Source organism: Puma concolor, chromosome B4 (genome assembly GCF_028749965.1).
Source record: "Puma concolor isolate L17-30 chromosome B4, mPumCon1.1.hap2, whole genome shotgun sequence".
Taxonomy (NCBI): Eukaryota; Metazoa; Chordata; class Mammalia; order Carnivora; family Felidae; genus Puma; species Puma concolor.
This window is the reverse complement of record NC_141673.1, coordinates 101,476,843-101,503,028: the sequence shown is the minus strand read 5'-3', so window position 1 is coordinate 101,503,028 and position 26,186 is coordinate 101,476,843. Positions and strand designations below refer to the sequence as shown.

General features: G+C 47.1%; 1 protein-coding gene across 2 annotated transcripts in view; it reads left to right on the top strand.

Moving 5' to 3' along the window:
• The first annotated feature begins 9,110 nt into the window (after positions 1-9,110).
• The window catches only part of CD4 (CD4 molecule), a 44,292-nt gene continuing 27,216 nt past the window's right edge, over positions 9,111-26,186 (top strand). For both annotated transcript variants that reach the window (XM_086714190.1, XM_086714189.1), the window contains exons 1-3: positions 9,111-9,228; positions 15,712-15,815; positions 15,940-16,110. In XM_086714190.1, the coding sequence (XP_086570316.1) occupies positions 15,767-15,815; positions 15,940-16,110 (220 nt within the window). In that variant the 5' untranslated portion in view covers positions 9,111-9,228; positions 15,712-15,766. The remainder of the gene's footprint in view (positions 9,229-15,711; positions 15,816-15,939; positions 16,111-26,186) is intronic.

Genomic DNA, 26,186 nt, shown 5'->3' with positions numbered 1-26,186 from the left:
TCCTGAGTCTGGCTGCTTCTTGTCCAGTGAAGGTTCTAGTCTCTGCCCAGCCTCTGGGGGCTCCCTTCTCCCACCTCAGCCTTCCGACCTACTTTCCCCAGCCAATCTCTCTTATCTTCCTCTTTTCTGTTTCTGGTCTCTTCGTGATTCTTTCTGCCTTGGTCTTTCTCTTGCTCTCTCTCTCTCCTGGATAGCTTCTCTGACGCTCCAGAAGCCCTCACCCCTTACCTCGGCAGCTCTCTTCTGTGTCCTTCGCTATTACGCTGGCTGCCCTGGTTTCCTTCGTATTTTTGTTCCCCTGGCCCACCCCACCCCACTCTTGGCTCCATTTCACATTGTCCTTGGCCTTCTTGCTGCAGGGCACGGGCACTCACGCACACACACATGCACACACGGGGGAGCCCTGCCATGTCACGTCCTCCAGGGGATCAGGTCTTGCAACCTTTCTGGACAGCTGGCGGTGTGGATCCTGCTTGCCTCCACCCCACCCCCATGTTCCTTGGCTCTGGGCAACCTGTCTGGTCCCAGGCATGAGAACACACTGCCACCCAGTGGTCACTGTTTGTCATACCACAGGAGGTCACCGGGCAGGCTGGGGCGGGCTGGAGGAGATTAACGGCGCTGGGGTCCAGACAGGCACAGATCCCTGATGTGCAGTCACCATCTTTGTGCTATTCACTTTCTGTGGTCCGCACATGAGCGTGCACCAAGCGGTGGTCATATACCGTGTACGCTGTCCAGGAGAGGCACTGAACGATGCATGCCTCAGGACAAATAGCCCCGGCCCTGGCAAGGTTGTGATCCAAGTCTGACAAAGGGACGTGCTGTGAACAAAGGCCCCACGTGGGGAGAAAAATGGCCAGCAAGACAGCTGGCTATGGTGCAGCTTTGGGAGTCCCGAGACCCAGCTTCTGATTCTATCTCTGCTGATGTGACCAGGGCTTGATCTTCTCAGCCTCAGTTTCCTCATATTCAGTGGAATAATGATAATGACCCATTAAAACGGATTGCCGTGAGTACCAGATAGTAAAAGGGCTTTGAAGACTGAGGTCCCCCATTCACGATGTGCTTGTCTAATGACCCATTTGTGAAGGAGGCAGCCGGCCTCCGTGTTCCAGTCATGCCAGGAAGTGCACGTAAGACCCACAAGCCTGCCTGCCTTCCGTGTTGTCTCTCTCTTGGAGAGAACATTCACCTGGGCCACGCAGACGGTCATGCAGCAGAGGACACACACAGCCTTAGCCCCCAGCAGCTCCCACCCCATGGACCTAGACCTCCACCTGCTACATGTGCTGGGCTCTGGATTTGGCTGCAGACAGCTCTGGCAGGGCACGGACAGGAGGGAAAAAACACTGAAAGGCAGTGGGAGTGAGTCTGCAGGAGCAGGAGGCACAGGAGGTCATGTGCACATGCTGTGGCAAACACACCAGGTACCCCCTGAGCCTGGGTGCCATGTGCACGGTGACACGAACCATGAGGCTGAAGACATATCCCTGTGGAGACACGATGGCCAGAGACTTGGGGACAGAGGGATACCTTTGGGATCCCTCTGTGCAGAGCCTTAGAAGTAGAGGGACACCCTCTGAAGCCTGAATAACAAAGCATTTAAGGCGACCTGAAGTTCTGAGCCTTAGTATGGCGGTGATCTTGTCACAGGTTGAGAAACAGTGGCACAGAAAGAGACTCTGGCCCATAATGACACTGTCAAGTGCAGTCCTGAAGTTCCTTTGAGAAGCCTTGAGGTCCCCCCTTGTTGTGGCCTGGGGATAGCTGCCGAGGAGACCCTCGGCTCTGCCCTAGGACCCTGCTCTCCACAGCTGTAATGGAAGCCCCCATGTTTTAATGGGGGTAGGGGTTTCCTGGAAAGTTCTGTGGGTGGCAATTTTCCTCTCTACTGGGTAACATCCTATGCCCTTTGGGCTTATGAGAGTAGTCATCAAGGATTCACCGTCGTCTATGTGGGGACTTCCCCATGCTCCTGAATGAAGGGGACAAGGAGGGGACAGAAGCAGAGTGAAAGGCCACCTTGTTCCTCTACCCACTAAGGAAGAGAAGAGCAAAGGGTACAAGGAGGAGGGGGCATGGGGCTTGTGCATACAGGGTTCCTTTTATTCATTCTCACCCCCTCCTCTGTGGAGTCTCTCCTAGGGGTGACACATCCCTACTGCCCCTTCAGCTCCTCCAACCTCCCCCCTCTGCATCCAGCAGGATAACCACTGACTGTTCTGCTGACCTCTTTTTCTCTTTTTTTTAAATGTTTATTTATTTTGAGAGAAAGCATAAGTAGGGGAAAAGTGTAGACAAGCAGAGGGAGAGAGAGAATCCCAAGCAGGCTCCAAGCTCAGCGTGGAGCCTGATACGGGGCTTGATCTCACCAACCACAAGATCATGACCTGAGCCAAAATCAAGAGTTGGAGGATTAACTGACTAAGCCACTCAGGCACCCCTCTCTTCTTCTTTATGTTTTTTTTTTTTTTAATTAATTAATTAATTAATTTTGAGAGGGAGACCGACAGAGGGGGAGGAGCAGAGAGAGAGGGAAAGAGAAAGTCCCAAGCAGGCTCCACACTGTGAGCATGGAGCCCAATGTGGGGCTCGAACTCATGAACTATGAGACCATGACCTGAGCTGAAACCAAGAGCCCAACGGGCTCAACTGACGGAGCCACACAGGCACCTCCTCCTTCCCTGCCTTTTGCTGTCCTCTTAACTCTCCCAGGGAGCTAGGTGAATTCATCTTGCATCTCCAAGTTTATTGATAAACCAGTGTTCCAGGTTGAGGTCCTGAGGGGAAGGGGCATGAAAGAGGCAGGGAACTCAGGAACCTTTGGTGGGGGCTGAGGTGAGGGCTCATCTTAAACCCTTGTTAAAGAGGACAGAAGCTCTATTTGTTACCTACTGCTACATAACAGATCATCCCAAACCTTAGTAATTTGAAACAATAAACATATGATCTCACATAGTCAGAAAGTTAAGAGCAGCTTAGCTGAGTAGTTTTCTTTTTTAATGCTTATTTTTGAGAGACAGAGAGCAGGTGGGGGAGGGGCAGACACAGAATCCAAAGCAGGCTCCAGGCTCTGAGCTGTCAGCGCAGAGCCTGACATGGGGCTTGAACTCACAGACCTCGAGATCATGACCTGAGCTGAAGTTGGACGCTTAACTGACTGAGCTACCCAGGCACCCGGACTCCAGGATCTCTTGTGAGGCTGTTGTTAAGATGTGGGCCAGGGCTATGGTCAATCTGAAGCTTTGGCTGGGTTAGAGGATCTGCTTCCAAAAAGCCTCCCTCAGGTGGCTGGTGGCCAGAGGCTATAGTTCCTCCCTGCGTGGGCCTCCTCCATTTTTTTTCTTTTTATGTTTATTCATTTTTGAGACAGAGAGAGCATGAGCGGGGGAGGGGCAGAGAGAGAGAGGGAGGCACAGAATCTGAAGCGGGCTCCAAGCTGTCAGGCCAGAGCCTGATGCGGGGCTCAAACCCACGAACTGTGAGATCATGACCTGAGCTGAAGTCGGCCACCTAACCGACTGAGCCACCCAGGTGCCCTGGTGTGTGGGCCTCTTCATAAGGCTGCTCACCACATAGCAACTGGCTTTCCCAGAGGAAGAGAGTGGCCAAGATAAAAGCTGCCATGTCTTTAAAACCTAATCTGGAAAGTGATATACCATCACTTCTGCCCTATTCTATTGGTTACACAGGCCAGCGCTGGTACAATGTGGGAGGGGACAACATAAAGGTGTGAACTGGAGGTAGCAGGAATCATTGGGGGCCATCTTGCTTATGATAGCTTGGCTCTCATGGGGGAACAGTGTCTGAAAGAGAGGCCAAATGAGGAGAAGGAGCAACTCTGAGTTCCTCCACCCTTAGCCTCTGCAGTGGGCCCAACAGCCTCCTCCAGTGTCTACTGTCCAGAAGTTCTGGAGGCCAAATGAGGTCCAAGGCCTTGCCAAGTCAAGTGTGTTAGGCAAGAGGCCATGTTGTGCTCATTCATACCCATGGTCACATTTGCCGGGTGTCCCCCACCCTCGGTCTGGTCTTCTCATCTCCCTGGGGCAGGGCAGGCCCAGAAATTTCCCTGCCCCACTTCCCCCGACAGGCAGAGGTGTTAGGATTCAGGCCTGAGCCCCTGCTATTGCCCCCCTAGCCCCCACCAAAGGAGGTGAGCAAAGAGATTAGGTGTCCCTGCTCAGGCCCACCCCCAGGTGGAGTTAACCCTTTGAAGGGAAGGGGGTTGGGGTGAGGATAGGTTCCAGCTGCTCCACTCTGTGGCTGGCAGTTTCTTCAAGGGCTGCAGGTGCCAGCTGGCTGAGCCCAGGCCAGACTGTGAAATTTGCCTACTCAGACCTCCCATGGGGTGTGGGAGGCCCAGGAACCTCCCTCAGAGTTGCCAAAAGTGGTCATGGTGTTAGGGACAATATGGCTGGGCTGGGGGTGGGGCAGCCCTCCAAGACTCTGCTTCCCAAAGAACAGCCTCTGTCGCCCCTCCGGTACCTCCCCCATCTCCAAGCCCTGCCCCCAGCCCCCTTTGCGGAGGGTGTCAGTGAAGCTGCAGATGTTTCTGGTAAGGAGGCCACCACAAGACTGCACCTGTGGCTTCCAACTCTCTACTCCACAGGCTGCCCTACCCCTTCTCCAACAGCCTGGTCCCCGACACTCCATTAGCAGTCCACGATGCGCCCCATCTTTCGCCTGCCTTGGCCTCCTTCCCCTCCTCCAGTCTGGAGACAGAATACAGGCAGCAAAAATAGCTCTCTGCCAAGAAGCAGGATTCTTCTGGAAATCCCCATGGTCCATGGGTATAGGCCTATGATGGAGCAGACAACTTAACTTCAGTTTCTTCTTCTCTAAAACAAGAATAGTAATACCTACCAAAAAGTCTGGCCTGTGCTAATGTACATGAAAGTGCTTTGAAAAAGGAAAATCACTCCGTACATATGAGGGATCGTGGTAGTGTGAAGTCTCAGAAGCCCCAAATGTGATTGTTGGCCTCATACCCCTCTGTCACCATGGGAGAAGACTTCTCTTAGCCATCATCCTGGCCTTTGCTTTTTTTCCTTCTTCTTCTTCTTCTTCTTCTTCTTCTTCTTCTTCTTCAATTTATTTGTTTATTTTTAAGTAATCTCTACCCCCCAACTTAGGCTCAAACTCATGACCCTAAGATCAAGAGTTGCAGGTTCTTCCAACTGAGCCATCCAGGTGCTCCCATCTTGGCCTTTCTCAATGCAGAGGAGAGGCAGTGGGATGAGGGGGACAATCCAGGGATGGGGCCCCAGTAGGTAAGTTGGAATCCCAGTTCCAGCAATTACAGTTAATAGCTCTGTGACTGTTAACAATTTTCTTAAACTCTTTGAGCCTAGTTTCCACATCTGTATGACCTAGAGAATAATGATTATACCCTATCATGGCTGTGGGGCTTAAATAAAATATATCGCCATATCAAGCACATGGCGGTCCTAAGTGTTCAACATAAACTTCCTCTCTCTTTCTGTTATTGTTTCCCGTGGAAACCAGAGGGAGAGCCAGGTTCTTGGGGCCTGTTGACTCCTAAGGATCCATCATCACAGGCTGACAAGGTCACAGACCCAAGAGCTGGATGGCATCCCACAGTCCATTGGGTCCATGGCTTGCAAATTGGTGGCCCTAAGCTAGATCCAGTCCTTGGAATGCCTTGTTTGACTTAGTCAGGGTTAGAACAACAACAGAAAATTTGTCACCAACATTAGAGTTAGGGGATATTATAGAAATGTTTGTTTTTTCCACCTTCCCTTGACATTTTGGTAGAGCTGGCTAGTCTGGGTTCACCTATTCTGGTGCAACCTCTCCTATCAGCTGGAGCTGTGTGGTCCATGGCTGCCCTCATTAGATGAGGCCAGTAGCCCCCTCCCTGCCCCCTGCCAACTTCCTTCGGTCCCCACCCCTCCCTACTGTTTACAGTCAACCTGCTTTCTCACTTGTATTACCTAGCAGGCTCCTGTAGGCGTTTGATTTTGTGATCCTTGCTTTCCAGTCATTCACTCAAAAATGAATCAACAGCCAGGGGCGGGGGGAGGAGGATGGGTAGTCAGTGTTAAAGGGTCCAGAGCTTCAGTTGGACCTCATCTTTCAGATGAGAAAGTTCTGGAGACAGATGTATAATAATAACATGAGTGTACTTAATGCTACAGAGCTGTAGGCTTCAGTGTGGTTAACAGGGTAAGTTTTCCGGTGTTCCTCTTTTACCACAACACATTTAACATCCATAAATATCAATACGATTCAATATTTTTAACAAAGGATTCAATAAGTATGAAGGGTCTACCAGGCCCAAGGCATTCTGCTGGGTGCTAAGTCAGACAGACTCACCACTCGAGCCTGCCAGACAGACTCTAAGCAGTAATTTCATAATGATTACGTTTGGACAAGTGCTTGCAAAGGCGAAGAAGCACGGGGGCCTGGGAGGTCTTACCTTATTAAGGGAAACGAGGGGTCACGTACCGAGGATGGCAAAGCAACAAGATCCAGACACACAAATCCTGCTGCAGGGTACAGTGGGGTGCCCCCTCACCTCCCTTACCCCTGAAGCACCTGCCTCCAGACCTCTTTGAGAAATCACCTTTAGTCTAAGTATTCAACAGCCAGGGGCTGTTGACTTTATGTTGACTGTTCCTCCACTTGTAGCAGAGCACACGCTCTCTGATACGCACTTCCCAAGGAAGCCTGTCTTGATCTCCCAGTTGAAATAAGTTGATAAGATCCCAGGACTCTGAGCTTCTCTTTGGTAGCACTTGTCCAATTGTGATGGCATTATTAATGGTTTAGGGTCTATGACACAAGCCGGAGGGGTGACCATGTCAGCCTTATCACATCCCCAGCACCCACAGAGTCCCTTGGGCCGGGAAGACACCTAACACTGGCTGAGTAGGGACGCCTGGCTGGCTCAGTGGGTAGAGCATGTGACTCTTGATCTTGGGGTCGTGGGTTCGAGCCCCACATTGGGTGGAGAGGTTACTTACAAACAAAATCTTGAGAAAAAAAAACCATGCAACTTGCTGAATATGTGAGTGAGTGGGCAGAACTGGATTAGATCAGGGGTTAGAAGAATAAATGCCTATTAGGACCTCTGCCAGGTAATGTAAATGAGAAAAGCAGGCCCGCTGCAAACAAGCCTGTAGGAAGGGGATGAAGCCTGAGGAGGACACACACCCTCCCTGGAAAGACAGTCCTTAGAAGTTGCACCTAACACTTGCACTTAAATCCATTGACCAAGATTGAGTCATTTAGCCAAATCCAGAGGCAAGGGAGGCCACGATTAAGCATCACTTAAATCTGGGCAGCCATGAGCTCAGCTAAGAAGGGAGGATTCCGTTACTAAGGAAGAAAGAGAAAACATTTGGGGGACAACTAAAGTCTGTGCCGAGACAGAGTGAAGAGCTAAAGAATGAACACAGGTTTAAGGGGCGCCTGGGTGGCGCAGTCGGTTAAGCGTCCAACTTCAGCCAGGTCACGATCTCACAGTCTGGGAGTTCGAGCCCCGCGTCAGGCTCTGGGCTGATGGCTCGGAGCCTGGAGCCTGTTTCCGATTCTGTGTCTCCCTCTCTCTCTGCCCCTCCCCCGTTCATGCTCTGTCTCTCTCTGTCCCAAAAATAAACGTTGAAAAAAAAAATTAAAAAAAAAGAATGAACACAGGTTTCCAAGATTAGCAATTCTCAAACCATAGCCCATGGGGTCCCTGAGACCCTTGCAGGGAGATTTTGAGGTCAAGCTACTTTCATAAAAATAATAGGGCATTATTGGCTTTTGTCACTATGTTGACATTCCAATGATGTTGCAAAAGCAATCTGGGCTAGAACGCTGCCTTAGCACAAAACAAGGCAGCGGAGCCAAACCATGCTATAGTCATTGTGTTCTTCACCACCAGGCATTTGCAGCAAAAAAAAAAAAAAAAGAATAAAAATATTGCTGCCAGTTTCACTTAAGAATGCCTCTGATGAGCAACAAATATTAATTTTATTGACTCTCAAACCTTCAGTACACCGTGTTATAAAATGAGATGTAGCACAATGCCTTTCTGCTGCAAATGAATCACAATGTTGTCTCAAGTTAGAAGCGCCTGCATTAATTGTTGGAGTTGCAAGCTCAACTAGCCACTTTTTTGTTAATAGGGAAAGGGTATGGTCACCTGTGCGTATTTACATGCTCACTCAGGCTGCTGTGAGGAGGGTGGCCTAGAGGAAGACAGAATGGGGAGGCCAGAAGGCTGGTGAGGAGGCAGGAGCTGTTGTCCAGGCACAGGGTGGTAACCTGGGGATGGGATGGTGGTAGCTGGGCAGAGTGACTTGGAGAGACTTCTGAGATAGTGTGAAGGTAACATCCACAGGAAATGGTAAATAAACACATGGGAGGGGGTGGGTGAAGGAGTCAGAGATTACACCCAGTCACCCAGTTTATTTGGCGTGAGCAGCTGGTAGGTGGCAAAGCCCCTGCTGAGTGGGGACTTGCAGGAAGTTGATCTGGAGGGTAGTGGGAAGCAGGCGATAAATGTAGCTTGGGATATGTTGGGTTTGCTATGTGGGGTGAGCATCCAAGTGGAGATGTCCAATGGATGGATGGATCTACACATCTGGAGCTCGAGAGAGACCTGGGTAGAGGAACACTTGAGGGCCTGCCAGAGACGAAGGCCCAGAGGAAAAGGGTCTGGTCCATGGTCACTCTGGGGGTCACTCTGCAGGTCTCAGGTACCCTCCTCTCAGCCCAGGCCCTCTCTGCCACACTGAACCACCTATCAGGCCTCTGGTGCCACGCCACTGAACAAATGCCCTCAGGGCCCTAGAATGAGAAGCTGTCTGGCGCTTTCCACAAATTACCTTCTGTGCCCTCCCTCCACTCCCTTCCTACTTCTTTCCCTGAAGCCCAAATCGGGCTTTTTATTGTTATGCAACGAGAAGTGCAGAGACACTATGTTCCAGCCTCAGTCTGCTTAACTTTTCCCCTTGACTTTGGCATTTTTACTTTGACATCTTCCCTGAGAGGCAGGGGGTGGGGACCCCAGCCCAACATGGTGACGTTGGGGGCTGGCCCAGGTCTGGGGTGTGGAGGAACCTCACCACCAGGCTTCCTGTCTCTCCGTGTACATACGTCTCTGCAGAAGTCACAAGCGCTCTCCTGGGTGGGCTCCTGGTTGCGGAGCACCCAGCCTTCACATAGACACACCTGTGCGAGAAGCCGGAGGGGAAGAAAGACACAGGCCCAGGGGTAAGATGGACGGACTCAGCTCCATGCCTTTCCATGGGTCTGGGAAGGGGAGGGGGAACGTGGCAGCAGATGTGCTGGAAAGTTCTGGACTCCCAGTCCTCTGTCCACAACTCAGGCCACCTTCTCTTGTGTTCCACACTGGAACTGGGAGCTTCAAGAGGCCGGGGTGATGGCAAACTTCAATCTGCATCCCACTCTGTGCAGCTCAGGGCCTGGCGCAGAAGGGGCTCCTCAGAGGGGTGCTGAGCTGGATTGCGAGATCAGAGACGACATGGAGACCCGAGGCCACACTGGGCTGAGAAAGGCCATGGGAGGCAACAAGTCAAGGGGGCACTGGAAGAGATGAAGATGGGTAGAGAGGAAAGAGAGAGAAAAGAGGGAAGAAGGGGTGGGAAAGGAATAGCAAGAGTAAATACATGTTAAGGAGGAAGGATGCCTATAAAAAAAAAAAAAAAACGGAAATGAAAAGAGGCAACAAAGGAAAAACAAGAAAATGAGAGAAGTGGAATCCGGTCTAGAGGCAATTCTCCCGAAATCAATTTTCCCAAAGATGCAACCTCCCCACGTTCGCACCAGAAACCGTTGCAGCATTTCATAAGCCCTGTGACTGAGGTAGCCTCCTTTAACTATCTTTTCTGTCTATCGGTATTTCTACATTTTTGTCTACTTTGGGGCATTTTTTTTTTCAACTTTTATTTTATTTTTTTTATTTTTGGGACAGAGAGAGACAGAGCATGAACGGGGGAGGGGCAGAGAGAGAGGGAGATACAGAATCGGAATACTTTGGGGCATTTTTAAAGGACTTTTGAACAATATGTCCATTTCCATGAGCTTTAAAAGGATTAGCAAAATTCTCAAAAAGGGTTGAAACTGAGCTCGTAGGTATGCAGTGCTATAAAAGTGATAGATACATATTCTTAGGTAAGTACGTCATTAGAAAAACTGGTTCTAAGAGATTAGTTTTAGATGTCTCCTTTGCTCTAGAAAAGGAGGCTATGGGGTTTAGAAAAGGATTTGCAGGCCCTGAGCTTGGTAGGGTGTTGGGGGGGATGCAGGAAGGGGTACTCCTCAAGATGCTATGCCCTGTGCAACTCCCCCCTCCCACCGGCACTCTCTCTGTCCTTTTCCCTCTCCTAAGACCTCCATGGCCTTGCAGCACTGTCCCCCAGGTGTCTTCTGCCTTCTCTTCTAGACTTATGCTGGGAGAGGGACCTCCTCCGTACAGTCAGATTCCTCCAAATAGAAAGGCCTTACTATCGCTAATTCAAAAGATTTCCCTCTGGGTGGGCTAGCTCTTCTTGAATGTCCCTAAATGTTCAGGGGTGCAAGGCTGAGAGTAAAACCTGATGGGGGAGATCACTCCATTTCATATTTTGACAAAATAATTTCTCGTGCTGTGTTCGATTCTGTGGGCTCATACAAAATGGCCGCCCTCTTAATCTCAGATGAAAGGGTTCCCAGAGGACAGGGTCAGAGAGAACTCCTGACATGATTTCCTTCTTTCAGTTTGGGGGAGGGGCACTTATATAGAAGAGGTCTACGTCAAAATAAAAACTCCCCCATCACCAAGTGGTTCTAGGCAGAAGCCTTGTAACATCTTACGCCCCGATCCTGGCCGTAATGGTAAGGTGGCAATGAGGGGGGCTCAGTAGACCAAGGGCCTTGCACATTTTGGACACTCAATAAATGTTGAATGAACTAACTTTGAAGGGGGTGAGTGCTGGGAGGGGGAAGACAGGGGCCTGGGTTTGTAGGGCTCTAAGGCTGAGCTCCGTTCCACACATTTTGGAGGAGATAGGAGAAGGAGGGAGGGCACGGCTCCCCCCACGTGGGCATCTGAGGCAAAGAAGAGGATGGCGGAGGTTGCAACCACTCAACCACAAGGGTCCCCTAGAGGGTCATGGTCTCTAGGAAGTTTATATGAAGCCAATGAGCAGGAGAGAGGTGTATGCAGTGGGGGGGCACATCCCCCGGCGGTGGGGCTTGAGGGGCTGGCTGGGGGCTCTGGGGGGAAGATGAAAGTGTCTGTGAGACCACAGACTGTTGCTGTGGTGGGGCTGTGCCCTCTTCCTCTCCCCAGTCTCACTCCTCATCCCATCTGGGGGGCCAGGGCAAGGGCAACAGGTACCTCAAGGGCTCTGAGAGTTTGCGAGTGTGTGTGTTGCCATTTTGGTTCATGGTTCTCTTAGTCTCTTTTGATCTTTTTTGGTCTACTGCTCTGGGCATGTGTCTTGCCTTCCACAATGTCTTCATTTCTTTCCCTCCAACTCGACCTGGTTTGTAGAGCCTTGGACCTGGTGTGGGATTGGGGATTGTGTGGAGTGTAGCTAGCTGCTGCTTGAATGAGCTGCTCTGGGTCTCTCCCTACCTCCTTCTTTCCCTCTCATCCTCAGTCATCCTCCCCTAGGACCTCTGCATTTCTTAGAATCTCTCCTTTTCCCTTCGTCCACCCTACAGCCATCCCCCTTGCCTCCACCTTCGGCTCCAGGCTGTGCTCTGCAGGCTCCCTTCACATCAAAGCTTGTTGAAAGCTGCTTTCCTGCCAGAGGCCTGGATGCCTGTTTATAGGCACAAAGGGGCTAGAGCTTAGTGGCCCCTGGAGGCGGAGATGAAAAAGGAGAGGCAAGGGGCACTGTAGGCAAGACCAACAGAGCCAGAATTGGTTCCTGGCATATGAGGCCGAGAGGAAGAGAGATACAGATGCGGGGAGTTGAAGACAGGAGGCATCAGTGTGGACAGGCACAGAGACAGAAGTGCACAGATGTGAGCGGAGAAATAAGAAGAGAGAGAAAGAGGGAGAGGGAAAGAGAGATGCCAGGACCTGGGGGACCAGCAAGCCCTCCCAGCCTCTCTCAAGTGGCTCTGGTGTACAGGATGCTACTGTACTGGGGCAGAGCGCCTCTGGGGAGGATGAGGAAGTGGGAATCAAAAGCCAGCTCTCTGGGGCGGCAGCGGAAGCCCAAGTTACCAAAGCAAGCAGCAGCTGGAAACCCATAGCCTCCTCCACCGAGCTGAACCCTGGTTGAGTTGGCACAGTATAAGGAGCTGGAGGCGGGGAGGTGGCCCTCTGCACAGACCCTAGGATCCTGGTGTGGGAAAGAGATGACCACCATTTGGGGAAGGGTCAAAAGGTCCCTAGCCTTCCCGAGGCATCTACACTGAATTTAGACCTCAGGGAAGGGATATCCCAGACAGAGACTCCTATACTCTCTTCTCACGAATGACAGTGAGTCTGGGACGGGGGGACAGTGGGAACCACTCTTAAATATACTGCACTGTCTCCCCGCAGCCTTCCCCTCAGCACCCCTGTGCCCCATGCTCACTTGTAAACAACTGCACCCATGACTAGCCTCTTTTCTCCTTTTCTGGAAACCTTCTTGATCTCTTCACTTCCTATTTCCCTGGTTACAAAAAAAAAAAAAAAAATTCGATCAGGGGTGCCAGTCTGGTTCAGTCAGAAGAGCATGCAAATCTGGATCTCGGGGTCACGGGTTCAAGCCCCAAGTTGGGTTTAGAGGTTACTGAAAAAATAACCTTAAAAAAAAATTCTATCAAGCCCCTACCTTGTGTTAGGCCCTGGGAAATTCCTCTTTCGGGCAGATGGAGTGACTGGAGAAGGATTTTTCTTTTTTCTGTCTTCCCTGAAACCTCATTAGGAGGCCCAGGACCCCAGAACCCATCTGAGTACTTCATCCCTCTCATGGGTCAGTGCCTAACAGGAAACAGAATCTGCCTCAGATGGTTCAGAGACTGCAGGAAGGGGGTTATTTACAGAGGTGTGAAGGGGGAACCAGCCAGCACGTGGAGGCACACAGGCATCAGCAGTAGCAGGCAGGGTCCTGGAGGGGCAAGAATGAAATGATGTTTCTGGAACCCAGTGAGGGTGTGAGCTGTGGATAAAGGGCCACGCGACAGGAGCTATAGCTGAGGCATGGGGAGAGGAAGGGGGAGGGAGGGAGAATAGCCATTGCCAGAAAGTATGCCACAGTAGGAACAGAGTAGGAAAAATACCCCAACCTCTTTCCTTGACCCTCCCATCTCTTGTGGGTTCTTCCCACTAGCCAACCCCAACTAGTAGCAGGAAGACAAGGGAGCCTGGGCAGTAGAGTCTGCAGAGGTCAGCCTCCTTGTAGAGGGCAGGGCAGAGAGGATGGAGAGTGGCTCAGGGATGGGGGGGAGGGGTGGTGGGTGGCGCACAAGAACAGGTAGCACGGGTTGGATGATTTGGCTTCATCCAGGCCAGGGTTGGGTGTGTACACGCCCTTAAATGACCCACTTTAGTAACAGAATTAATATGTTGAGTACAGAAAGAAGAAATCAATGATTTTCCCTCCTCCATGCAATTCAAGTTGGTTTAAGTTAACCAAACACATCCCAAGTCCCGCCCCAAGTCCGGGGGCTGGCTGGACTATCATCTGGAAGAGATCAAGCGTCGAGGGGGAGAGATGGGAACCGGAATCAGGGCATCATGAGGTGGAAGAGGGAACGTGCCCTCAAGGGTGTCACCTGGGTGCTGTGGGGAGTTCAGACTGGGCAGCTAGCTGCAGCACTCATACAGCAAAGGCTGGACGGCGGGGAGAGAAAAACACATCTGGGTGCGGGATCTCATCTTGCCAAGCTCTGGACCAGGTTCGCGCTGACACTGCTCCCAAAGCAGCCACCTTTCTGAGGCCCACTTACAGTCTGGAGGGGGAGCTCAAAGATATGAGCCCTGTTCCTGCCCACCTTCCAGACATCATCTTCCTCCAGTCTCCACTCCCTCCATGTCATCTGGTCCCCTTCCTAAAGCTCCACATAGACCATGTCACGTCTCTGCTCAAAAGTCAGCCGTTCCTCCCAATCACCTGCAGAACCAAGCCCTGACCTTCTAGCCTACCTGTCAGGATTCTCGATCAGGCCTCCAAGCCCTTCCCTCATCCCACCACCTCACTTCCTGAGCCCCCTCTAGACCCCCAGCCCAGAGCACAACCCTGCAGCCTGCCCCCCTGCCTGCCCCCCTGCTGCCAGGTGGGGTGCCCCTCCCCTTTCCTTTCCATCTAACTCATGGTTTGCAAACTTTAGCCTGTGCCAGTCACCCAGGGGTTTGTGAAAACACAGCCGACTAGACCCACCCCCAGTTTCTGACCCAGCAGGTCTGGGGTGGGGCCTGAGAATTTGCATTTCTAACAAGTTGGTAGGTGACCCTGGCACCGGCTGATCGGGACCAAACTTTGAGAGTCGTTGCTGTAACCTAGGGCTGCCTATTGTTCAGAGTCCATTCAGAGCCTGTCTACACCCCTCCCGCCTCCCTTCCCCTGGTCTTAACCATCTCAGGTGCTCCCAGAAACCAACGCTGAAATATCATTTTTCTGCTTTCTCTCGGAGGCCTTACAGGGTTGATCTGACAGTGAGCAGGGAGATATCCTCTGCTTCCTCTCTCCCTCACCCTGCACACTGCACCTGGCTCCAAGTTCTGAGAATTTTCCCTCAGATGTGCTCCTCAAGGCAATCTTTTTTTTCCACATTTCCATAGTTCTCAGTTGTCCGAGTTTAGGCCTGTCTTCTCTCACCGGGATTGTTGCAATCCTGCCTCCTGGGCTCAGCCTCCTCCAACTTGTCTTTCTTAGAGGAGCTGAGAAATTGCAAATTGAAACAATCTGCAAATTGAATCATCCTTTATTATTTCTTTAATAACAACTTAAATTTTTTTTTAATGTTTATTTTTTTGAGAGAGAAAGCGAGAGAGAGAGAGAGAGAGAGAGAGAGACAGAGCATGAGCAGGGAAGGACAGAGAGGGAGACACAGATTCTGAAGCAGGCTCCAGGCTCTGAGCTGTCAGCACAGAGCCCGATGCGGGGCCCTGAGATCATGACCTGAGCCTAAGCTAGCCACTTAACTGAGCCACCAACATGCCCCAACAACTTTTCTTTCTTTTTTTTTTTTTTTATGTTTATTTATTTTTGAGAGACAGAGAGACAGAGCATGAGTGGGGAAGGGGCAGAGAGGGAGTCACAGAATCCGAAGCAGGCTCCAAGCTCTGAGCTGTCAGCACAGAGCCCGATGTGGGGCTGGAACCCACAAGCTGTGAGATCATGCCCTGAGCCGAAGTTGGATGCTTAACCAACGGAGCCACCCAGATGCCCCGAATCATGTCCTTCTTGACATAAAATCCTTTACTGGCTCCCTAGTCCCCAGGGTCACGGCCCAGCATCCCAGCATGGTGTTCAAGGACCTTCATGACCTGGCCTGGTCCCCCCGTCTCCACCCCCATCAACTTGCCACCTTCTCTGTGAATTCTTTCCTGATTCCACTTGGCAGAGAACTCACCCCCAGCCTGGGCACAGCATCGTGTGGCGTGTACTGGTGGCCGTCTGTTTACAAGTATGGGCATCTAGGTCCCTGGCTCGGCTGTATGGGTGCATATCACCCATACAAGTGCATATCACCCCTGTGTGCCTCAGGCCCAACAAATGCCTGTTGACTGATAATTATTATCTCCCTCAGGCCCTGCCCTTTGTGCACGAAAGCCCGGGACCCTGCCTGCCTCAGCAAGGCCACAATGAATCAAGGAGCTGCTTTTAGGCACCTGCTCCTGGTGCTGCAGTTGGGTGAGTGCTCAGACTTGGGGTCCCAGAGCGGGGAGGGGCTGATTGGGAAATGCAAAGGTGGGGGGATGGGGTGAAGGATGGGCAGTAACAGTCTTGAGGCCTGACTTCCCCCTTTTCCGTCTAGTGATGCTCGAAGCAGCTGTCCCTCAGGGAAAGGAAGTGGTGCTGGGGAAGGCAGGAGGCACGGCAGAGCTGCCCTGCCAAGCATCCCAGAAGAAGTACATGACCTTTACCTGGAAACTTTCTTCCCAGGTCAAGATTGTGGAAAGTCAGAACCCCATCTTTTGCCTTACAGGTAGGATGGCCCAGCTCCTCATCGGGAGAGAAAAACACTATGGCCTGAACATCCCTGGTGTCAGAGCCCTGCTCCTAGTAAACTCTGATCCCAGGGGGTTGGGGTTGACAGAGACTCAGGGACTCTCTCTCAGTCCAGAGCTTCCCTGGGCCAACTGCAGGTGGCCGAGGGAATGGCTTTTGGTGGTCTGTTATCGTTTCAGGATTTTAATATGAACAGACTTATTTTAACGGATGTCAGAAAAATAACCTCGAATTTCATGGATATTATTGTTACAGACCCATGATGATGTGTTGTTTACTTCCATTAAAAGCAACAGAAGCGGGGCGCCTGGGTGGCTCGGTCGGTTAAGCGTCCGACTTCGGCTCAGATCATGATCTCACGGTCTGTGAGTTCGAGCCCCGCATCAGGCTCTGTGCTGACAGCTCAGAGCCTGGAGCCTGTTTCCGATTCTGTGTCTCCCTCTCTCTCTGCCCCTCCCCTGTTCATGCTCTGTCTCTCTCTGTCTCAAAAATAAATAAACGTTAAAAAAAAATTAAAAAAAAAAAAGCAACAGAAGGATTTTTTTTTTTTTACCTTTTAAAGTAAAAGGAATTAAGATCTCAATACTTTTTAAGAAGTATTTTGCAACTGTTTTGCAATAAAGGAGTTTTACTGTCACATTAAGGTTTGCCCTCCTGTACTCTTCTTTAAATAACTCTTCTTTCTTGTATGTTTGGCCTCTAAATTCAACATGTTTGAAGAGAAGCATCATATGAGAAAAACCTCACCGGCATGGAATGTATTTTTATAAATATACATATTTTTCTTTTCTGGGGGGAGGGAGGGGGGAGGAAAAGACAGAGGGAGAGAGAGAGAATCCCAAGCAGGCTCCACATTGTCAGCACAGAACCCAATGCAGGGCTTGAACCCACAAACCGTGAGATCATGACCTGAGTCAAAACCAAGAGTCAGACACTTAACCAACTGAGCCACTCAGGCACCCCTGTAAATATATATATTTTTTATTTTAAAGTTTATTAGATTTATCATTGCTTGTATTTCATTGCTTATTTTTATGATTTTTACGTTTTTATACAGATTTTATTTTGAAGTAATCTCTACACCCAGTGTGGGGCTCAAACTCACAACCCCAAGTCAAGAGTTGCATGCCCCACTGACTGAGCCAGCTAGGTGACCCTTTTTGCTTATTTTGAGCATCTTTTTAATTATGAAAAATTTAGCATCTATAAAAGTAGAATAATTATATAATGAACCCCCACATAGCACACTCAGCTTCAACAATGATCAATTCATGGTCAATTAATGGTTCATCTACACCCCCAATGCCCCACCACGTTATTTTATAGCTAACACCAAACATGGTGTCATTTAATCTGTAAATACTTCAGTATGTATCTCTAAAATGTAATGATTCTTTTTTTACATTTTTTTAAACGTTCATTTTATTTTTGAGAGAGAGAGAGAGACAGAGCATGAGCAGGGGAGAGGCAGAGAGAGAGGGACACACAGAATCTGAGGCAGGCTCCAGGCTCTTGAGATGTCAGCACAGACCCCGAAGCAGGGCTTGAACTCATGAGCCGTGAGATCATGACCTGAGCCAAAGCTGGACCCTTAACCAACTGAGCCACCCAGGCGCCCCATAAAATGTAATGACTCTTTAAAAACATATCCACAGAAAAACCCCAAAAAACAATGAAAAAGCATAACCACAGTTTTATTTTTAATTAAAATACACACATTACTTTTAATTAAAAATTTAAAATAATCCCTTAATGATGACAAATATCCAGTCTGTGATCAAATTTTCCCAGTTACCTCATAATATTATTTTTACAGTTGGTTTATTTGAATCAGAATCCAGATGAAAATGTATGCATGGTGTTTGATTGATATGTCCCTCAAATCCTTTTGAATTTATATATTTACTCCCTCAGATTTTTTTGCCTCTTGCAACTCATTGGTTGAAGAAGCGAGGCAATTGTCCTGTGGAGTATTGCATGTTTGAATAGGAGGTGGCTACATTCCCATGGTGTTATTTAACACCATGTTCCTCTGTCCCTTGAATCTCCTATAGATTGATGATTAAATCTAGAGACTTGATCAAGTTCATATTTAATTTTTTGATAAGATCACCTCATAGGTAGTGTTTTGTACTACCAATTTAATCACATCAGAAGCTATGTGATGTCTATCATTCTCTTTCTGTTATTAAGATTAATTAATCGATGGGCTCAAGGGTTAGCTTTAAGTGATAATTATAATAACGTTGTTTTTATTATTTTTAGTTTTTTAAAATAGTTGCCTTCTGGTTATATCAAATGGTATCGACTTTCTGTTTATTATAGTGATATAAACTTTTCTTTTAAAATAAATTTATGGGGGCGCCTGGGTGGCGCAGTCGGTTAAGCGTCCGACTTCAGCCAGGTCACGATCTCGCGGTCCGTGAGTTCCAGCCCCGCGTCAGGCTCTGGGCTGATGGCTAAGAGCCTGGAGCCTGTTTCCGATTCTGTGTCTCCCTCTCTCTCTGCCCCTCCCCCGTTCATGCTCTGTCTCTCTCTGTCCCAAAAATAAATAAACGTTGAAAAAAAAAATTTAAAATAAATTTATGTAGGGGTGCCTGGGTGGCTCAATCAGTTGAGCGCCTTGACTTCGGTTCAGGTCATGATCTCACAGTTCTTGGGTTTGAGCCCTGAGTCGGGCTTTGTGCTGACAGCTCCGAGCCTGGAGCCAGCTTCGGATTCTGTGTCTCCCTCTCTCTCTGCCCTTCCCCTGCTCATGTTCTGTCTCTCTCAAAAATAAACATTAAAAAATTAAAAAAATAAAGTAAAATAATAAAATAAATTTATTTAGGGGAGTCTGGGTGGTCCAGTCAGTTAAGCATCCAGTTTCAGGTCAAGTCAGGATCTCACGGTTCATGAGTTCAAGCCCCATGTCCGGCTCTGTGCTGACAGCTCAGAGCCTGGAGCCTGCTTCGGATTCTGTGTCTCCCTCTCTCTCAGCCCCTCCCCGACTCACACCCTGTCTCTCTCAAAAATAAATAAACATTTAAAATTTTTAATAAGAAAATAAATAAAATAAATTCATTTAATCCAAAAAAGTGAATGCATTTAATGCATTTAAAGATGTTACATTAATGGGACAGGCAGATTTGGACAAAATCATGTGTAAGATATGTGAATGATTGAAGTCTGGGAAATATGGCTCCAGTCCAAGACTCTGATTTTGCTAGTGAGGGAACTGAGACCCAGGAAGAAGTCCCTGCCCCGAGTTTGTGCCCCATGAGAGGCAGAATTGGGGCTAGAGCTTTGGTCTTTCAACCTTCAGGCCTAGGCTCTCCTGTGGAAAGTTATCCTCAGTGCAAACTGAATTAGCCACAGTGCATAGAAAACCATCTTTGTTGAAAACAGATGTCTCCTCTTCCTGCCTCTCTGTCCAGTGGGAGGAAGTCCTCTATTTTTGCCAAGGAGATTCTTGCTGGGCTCCCAGAGTGACAGTTCAGACACCCATGTCCACTCTTCATGTTTGGACATGAGAAAAAGGGGAACATTGGGCTGGATCTTTAGTGACCCAAAGCCATTCCCTAAAATTAACAAAACCCCCAATTCCTGATCTCTTTCTGTTAAAGACACACCAAGCAGGTCAACTGCCCTTTGCCTGCCCATGTCCTCTCCCTCATGTCCCTGTTTAAAGAGAACTCTGTGATGAAACTAACCTGCGTCCTTCCCTGGCCTGTGGGATCCCGGTGCCCATTATGTAATTTTCATCCTTGGGCAGAGCTCAGAACAACTCCCACAAACCCAGCAAGTGATTTTCTTGTCCTAGAATTTATTCTGCTAAATTTCTTGAAATAAGCAGACTTTCAGCTGAGGCTGTATTTTTTATTTTTATTTTTTAAATATATTGTCAAATTGGTTTCCATATAACACCCAGTGATCATCCCAACAAGTGCCCTCCTCCACGCCCATCACCTGAGACTTTATTTATTTTTATTAATTTCAAAGTAAAAGGATTCAAAAAAGTAATACAGATACATGGTAAACATTTAAAACCATCCAAATGATACACAATGTGTTAACAACAAAATTCAGCTGATTCCATTTGAAGATCTAATTGGCTTTATTCAATGATTCATAAGTTGGGCAGCATCCCATCCAGCAAATAGAAAGGAGCTCCAAAGAACTGTAGAAAGGAAAGGTCTTTAAAGGCAGAAAATGGGTTGGAAAAGAAAGCTTGTTAGCAAAGAGTGCATTGTTTCAGGCAGGATCACCTGCATAAGTGCATGGAACAGGTCTATCAGGCAGATTTCCTCACTAGTGCTGACCAGATAATTCCAGATTGACTCATTAAAGGTTATATTCCTGGGAGAAGCTGAATGTAATTAGGTTAGGTCTTAAGTCTTGGTTTGCTGATGTGGGGGTTAGCATAAGTGACTCCATTTTGGGCCTGTTGGCTCTTTTTTTAACAGTTCCCCTCTTTTGATCACGACTGTTGGCTAAACTGAGAGATGTGATCAAAATCTAAGGCATTTGTGCCACTCCCAGCTACTACTCTGAAGTTCTTGAAGTTTCTGCTGATTCTTTGGTACTCACAGGTCATGACTTTTCTCCCAAATCTCCATGATACGCACAGGTTATAACTTCAGGTTCACCGACTTTTAAGTTTGTTGTTCCTTTTGTTACTTTCCTGATGTTCCAGTCCCAGGGAGATCATTTGTTTGGTGGTTAGCAGCTGCAAACATGTATTCCAAGCCTTTGAGAGGATACAGTGCACCAGGGAAACTTCTGTGATTATTGTAAGTAGGATAATTCCCAATGTTTGGAGTGTACTTCGGAGTCATGATCCCTAAGACCCAAACCAATAAAAATCAAATAAGTCAAAGAAGGACCCCATTAAAGAATCAGCATTAAAAGACCCCATTAAAAGAGATCATTTAAAGCCAAGTGGCTTGCTCAATGATCTTGTGTGCCTGAGTTTCAACTTCCCCAGAAGTGTTAAGCCAAGCACAGCAAGTGAAGTTGGCCACAGCACAGACACCTCCTTGCTCAGCTAAAGGATAATTAAGATCTGTCTTATTATCAAGAATAACTTTGACAAGAGAATCTAAAGATTTTTGTTGGGCAGCTGTTATTATTTTCACACTGGGTTCTGCAATACTTTCAAGGGTTAATGAGAAGTTCCTGATTGTAGCCTCATTTGCATTTACTACTAGCCAGGGGAAACACTGATCCATCTACCAAGCTAATATTGAGTCACAAATGCCTCCTGGTAATTCCTGTTTGAGTCTGTGGAGACCGGTAAAATTTAAGGCTCTGTAGACCACACAGGTGGTTTCATTCTGATTACCCTTGCTTTGTGTCCCTTTCTTTGTACAGAACCTGGATGCAAGATTCCCAGGTTTGGGATTGTTAACCAGAGACAGGGAAATGGACCAGGGCATTTCCAGCATCATGGACAGATCAAAATTTTTCATGACAAATCCAGCAGTCTGAAGGGTTACCCCCACTTACACACAGCCTGCGAGATACAGACGATGGTGTTACCTTTCCAAGCCAATGCCAGAGTAAAGGAAAGAAAGAGAAGAATAAAGAGTTTCGTGTTCAGTTGAAGTATGAAGTCTTGATCCGGCTTATTGGGTGGAAGAAGCTTACCTTAATATCAGCTACTTCTCTTCTTAGACAATTTGATTTTGAGGTCTCCAGCTCAAAGATTTTGATGTGCAGAGGGCCAAATGGCAGGAGGAGACTTCTCCAGCTGTAAAACATGTACCCAAGGCCCAGGTCCCTGAAGTTTGGCTGCCAGCTAGGTAAGGAAGGAGATTCCTAGCTCCAACCAAGGAGATTCAAAGGCAGTCTTTGTTCTTCGTGATTCCAAATCAAAAGGAGGAAAGCAAATTGGAAATGTTAGTTTGGAGAGTTGTAGCCAGATAGTTGAGGAAAGAGAAGAATTCAGGACCCAGTCCGGTGTATAAGAAAACCTCAAAGACAACAGGATTAGAATCTAGTATGGACAGAAGGTACAAATGTCATTTTTCTCTCTACGATTATCCCAATTTTTATCAAAAATAATCACGGTAAGGGGCGCCTGGGTGGCTCAGTCGGTTAAGCATCCAACTTCGGCTCAGGTCATGATCTCATGGTCCGTGAGTTCAAGCCCCGTGTCAGGCTCTGTGCTGACAGCTCAGAGCCTGGAGCCTGTTTCAGATTCTGTGTCTCCCTCTCTCTCTGACCCTCCCCCGTTCATGCTGTCTCTCCCTGTCTCAAAAATAAACGTTGAAAAAATATATTAAAAAAATAATAATCACGGTAAAACATATTTGTTTGCATTAAAGTTGGTCTGGTTATTTACATAAGTGTGGCAAGAATGGCAGTTTACCATATAAGCTGCTTTTTTTTTTTTTAAGACTGTTTTGCTGGAACCTTATAAACAAGATACAAGGTCAATTTTTCCAAGAAGCTTTATTAGTTCCTTTTTTTTTTTAAATTTTTTTTCAACGTTTATTTATTTTTGGGACAGAGAGAGACAGAGCATGAACGGGGGAGGGGCAGAGAGAGAGGGAGACACAGAATCGGAAACAGGCTCCAGGCTCTGAGCCATCAGCCCAGAGCCTGACGTGGGGCTCGAACTCACGGACCCGCGAGATCGTGACCTGGCTGAAGTCGGACGCTTAACCGACTGCGCCACCCAGGCGCCCCTATTAGTTCCTTAAAGTCAACCTTATTTCTTCAAAGCTGTCTGGTCATATCTGAGTCTATGCCCATCTCTCTTAAATAGAACATTCCAGTCAAAGCTTTGGTAATATAACCAATGTTTCCGTGTATGTCTTGTTACAAGGGAGAACATATTCTCATTAAACTTATGTAAATAACTATTTTGTCATAAAAAGAATACTCAAGAGTTTTCAAATCCTGGTGGGATTGAGTAGAGAGAGAAAGTAAATGTTTCATCTGTGTTTACAAAGGCATACTTTACTAACTTGCTATAGGTCATAAATGACTTAAGTGAAAAAGTTTCCTCAATCTGGAAAAATAAAACATTAAAGAACCAGCAATGTTTCAATTAAGAAGTCATAAAAATTATAATCATCCTCCTCAGCTCATTAAGTCTCATGTTATTAATTCTTGCTTGAATCCAGTTTTTTTTTCCATTAATTCTAGAGACTCTTACCTAGTTCATTTTTTTATCTAAAAGTTATCAGAAACTGTACTGGCCAGGGTCCTTTCAATAAATTTTTTTTTAATGTTTATTTATTTTTCAGAGAGAGAGAGAGCGCGCGCAGGTGGGGGAAGGGGCAAAGGATCGGAAGTAGGTTCACACTGACAGCTGGGAGCCCAATGAAGGTCTGGAACTCACAAACTGTGAGATCATGACCTGAGCTGAAGCTGGATGCTTAACCGACTGAGCTACCCAGGCCCCCCTCAAAGAATCTTCTTGATGAGGCACTTTTGTAGATAAACTTCTGCAAAAGCATCTGAGTAAAACATAAACCGTCTGTAAATGACAGAAGACTTTTAAAAAATGCTCAGTGTTAAAGATCTGATGAGAGTTCATGATAATGGAATTGACAAAGAAATCTGGTCATTTCTGTGAAACATAACATTTAAATAACCGAAGCCTCATTTTAGGACAAAATTACTTTCTTTGCCCTCAACAAAAAAAGCATTTCCCTTTTTTCTTTTACCATACTTTTTTTTTTTTTGAGAGAGAGAGAGAGAGTACTCATGTGAGCACATACATGGGGGAGAGGTAGAGAGGGGGGAGAAAGAATCTTAAGCAGGGTCCATGCCCGGGGCAGAGCCGGAGGTGGGGCTCAATCTCATAAATCATGAGCTTGTGATGTGAGCCTAAATCAAGAATTGGGCACTTAACCAACAGGTCACCCAGCTGCCCTGTTACTGTACCTTCTTTTACCAAAAACACACATCCTACTCTCCTTGCACATGGAGAGGTTTCCCTTATTATTTCAAGTAGTTTTAATTACATATATTAGACTGTTTTAGCCCCTAGAAACCTGGTTTCTAGCAGAAACTGAAGTAAGCAACCGTGTTCTTCACATTAGCATTCTATGGCTTAGTAAATGTTTCTAATTTCTAGAAACATATGCTTTCTCATAGTAAATTTCTTAATGTGGCACAAAACATGTTTTACTAATCCATGCAAATATCTGTAGTTCCTCTGTAAAAAGGAAGCCAAAAGTGAATAAACCTATGTTCAGTAATTAATGTTTCAGTATCTTATCTGATTTAGAAATGATATAGACATTTAATGACTAGCCATCAGTTAATTTAACTTGTAAAACTTTAAGGTTTCAGGTTACTAAAAAGATTTGGGGAAACTATCAAAAATTCACCTAAAAACTTTTATCTCACATCTATTTAATGTACTTGTTCTCAACAATTATTTTTAGGTTAATTATAAAAATTTCATCATACCAGGTTATTTTTTCTCGCTGACAAGTTTTTCAACAGAGATAACATGAACTTATTTGACTAGTAAACTCAGGTAGAATAAAAGCTGTATGTCTGCATTGTTTTTAATGTTGATAATTCTAATTTTTTTTTAAATGTTTTATTCATTTTTAAGAGACAGAGTGCGAGTGGGGGAAGGGCAGAGAGAGACGGAGACACAGAATCTGAAGCAGGCTCCAGGCTCTGAGCTGTCAGCACAGAGCCCGACGTGGGGCTCAAGCCCACAAACCTTGAGATCATGACCTGAGCAGAAGTCGGCTGCTTAACTGACTGAGCCACCCAGGCGCCCCTTAATGTTGATAATTCTAAAGACATGCCTATTTTAATTAAACCCACAACCTTAAACTAGCTTTTAATTACTAAAGATTCCCTCAGATCATGTGAACCTGAAAAACACTCGCTTTCATTTTTTATCACATTCCTAAGAATTTTATGAACATATAATTCATAAAGGCACTTAATTTTCTTTAGCCCAATTAAATAGAGCTCCTCCACAAATGAATTTTGATAATACCCTCTGGAGGTAGAAAATACCACACATCTATATATAACATGTATATACATACAGACAGATGTAAACATACAGACAGACACAGAAACCTCATAGTTTTCATTTTAAAATTACTACCATGAGACAGGTATGATAATACAAAACTTACTAGCTTATAAAAGAACAGCTGGAAAAAGTGAGGATCACCTGGTCAGATGGCTAATGCTTTTTATTCACATTAGTGGCAAATACAATAGTTTGACGTTTGCCCAAGTCCCAAATAACCTTTCTCTCCCTTTTATAGATAAGAATTACCTGCCTTAAGTTTGTAGATAAGGTACAAGGCTTACATCGAAAAGGCACAGGGAAAGAAGGCAAGTTCCCCTAAGAAGAATTTTTGTTTTCTAAGGCCCCACGTTTTTGCAGTTCCTACAAGCCTTTCGAGATAAATAGGGGAGGTTTGGGGATGGGTAAAAGAGGTGGAATTTGAACTATTTCTAGAGAAGGTAAGGGCAGATGCTTTCAATTCCCCCAAGGAATTGGGTTGTAACTTAAATGATAGCAAGAAGCCTCTGTGGCCATCTAATTACATTGTCTTCAAGTTGTTCCCCCACCCACTCTGGGCACAAAGTTGTATTTTAGCGCAAAGGAGAGAAAAACTTAAAAGGAACCCTTTTAAACATCTTACCAGTGTTCAGCTAGGACAAACAGTAAATATTCTTGGCAGTATTGAACAACCCCTTAGACGCAAGAGGTGGCCCCAAAGAGGGTGCAAAAGATATTTTATTTTCCTGTCTCTACTTGGTACTACAGTCAGAGATACAGAACAGCTGACCCTGGTAGGAATCCTTATCTTTAGCTGACTCTGCCAGGTTTTCCAGGATCCCATCTGTAGCTCTGGTATCTACCACAATTTCTCCATTAGTTTTAATTTAGTTTTCCCTTGGCTGTTGAAGGGAATAACATAGCAGTTTACCAGAAAAGTCCCATAGAGTTTCATCAACTCTGGGAGGGGTCCAGACAGGAGCCTCTTGTGAGGATAGTGTGGGGGCGTCTCTAAGATCACTCATTTGGCAGACTTTTTAAAAAATGTTTTATTTATTGGGACGCCTGGGTGG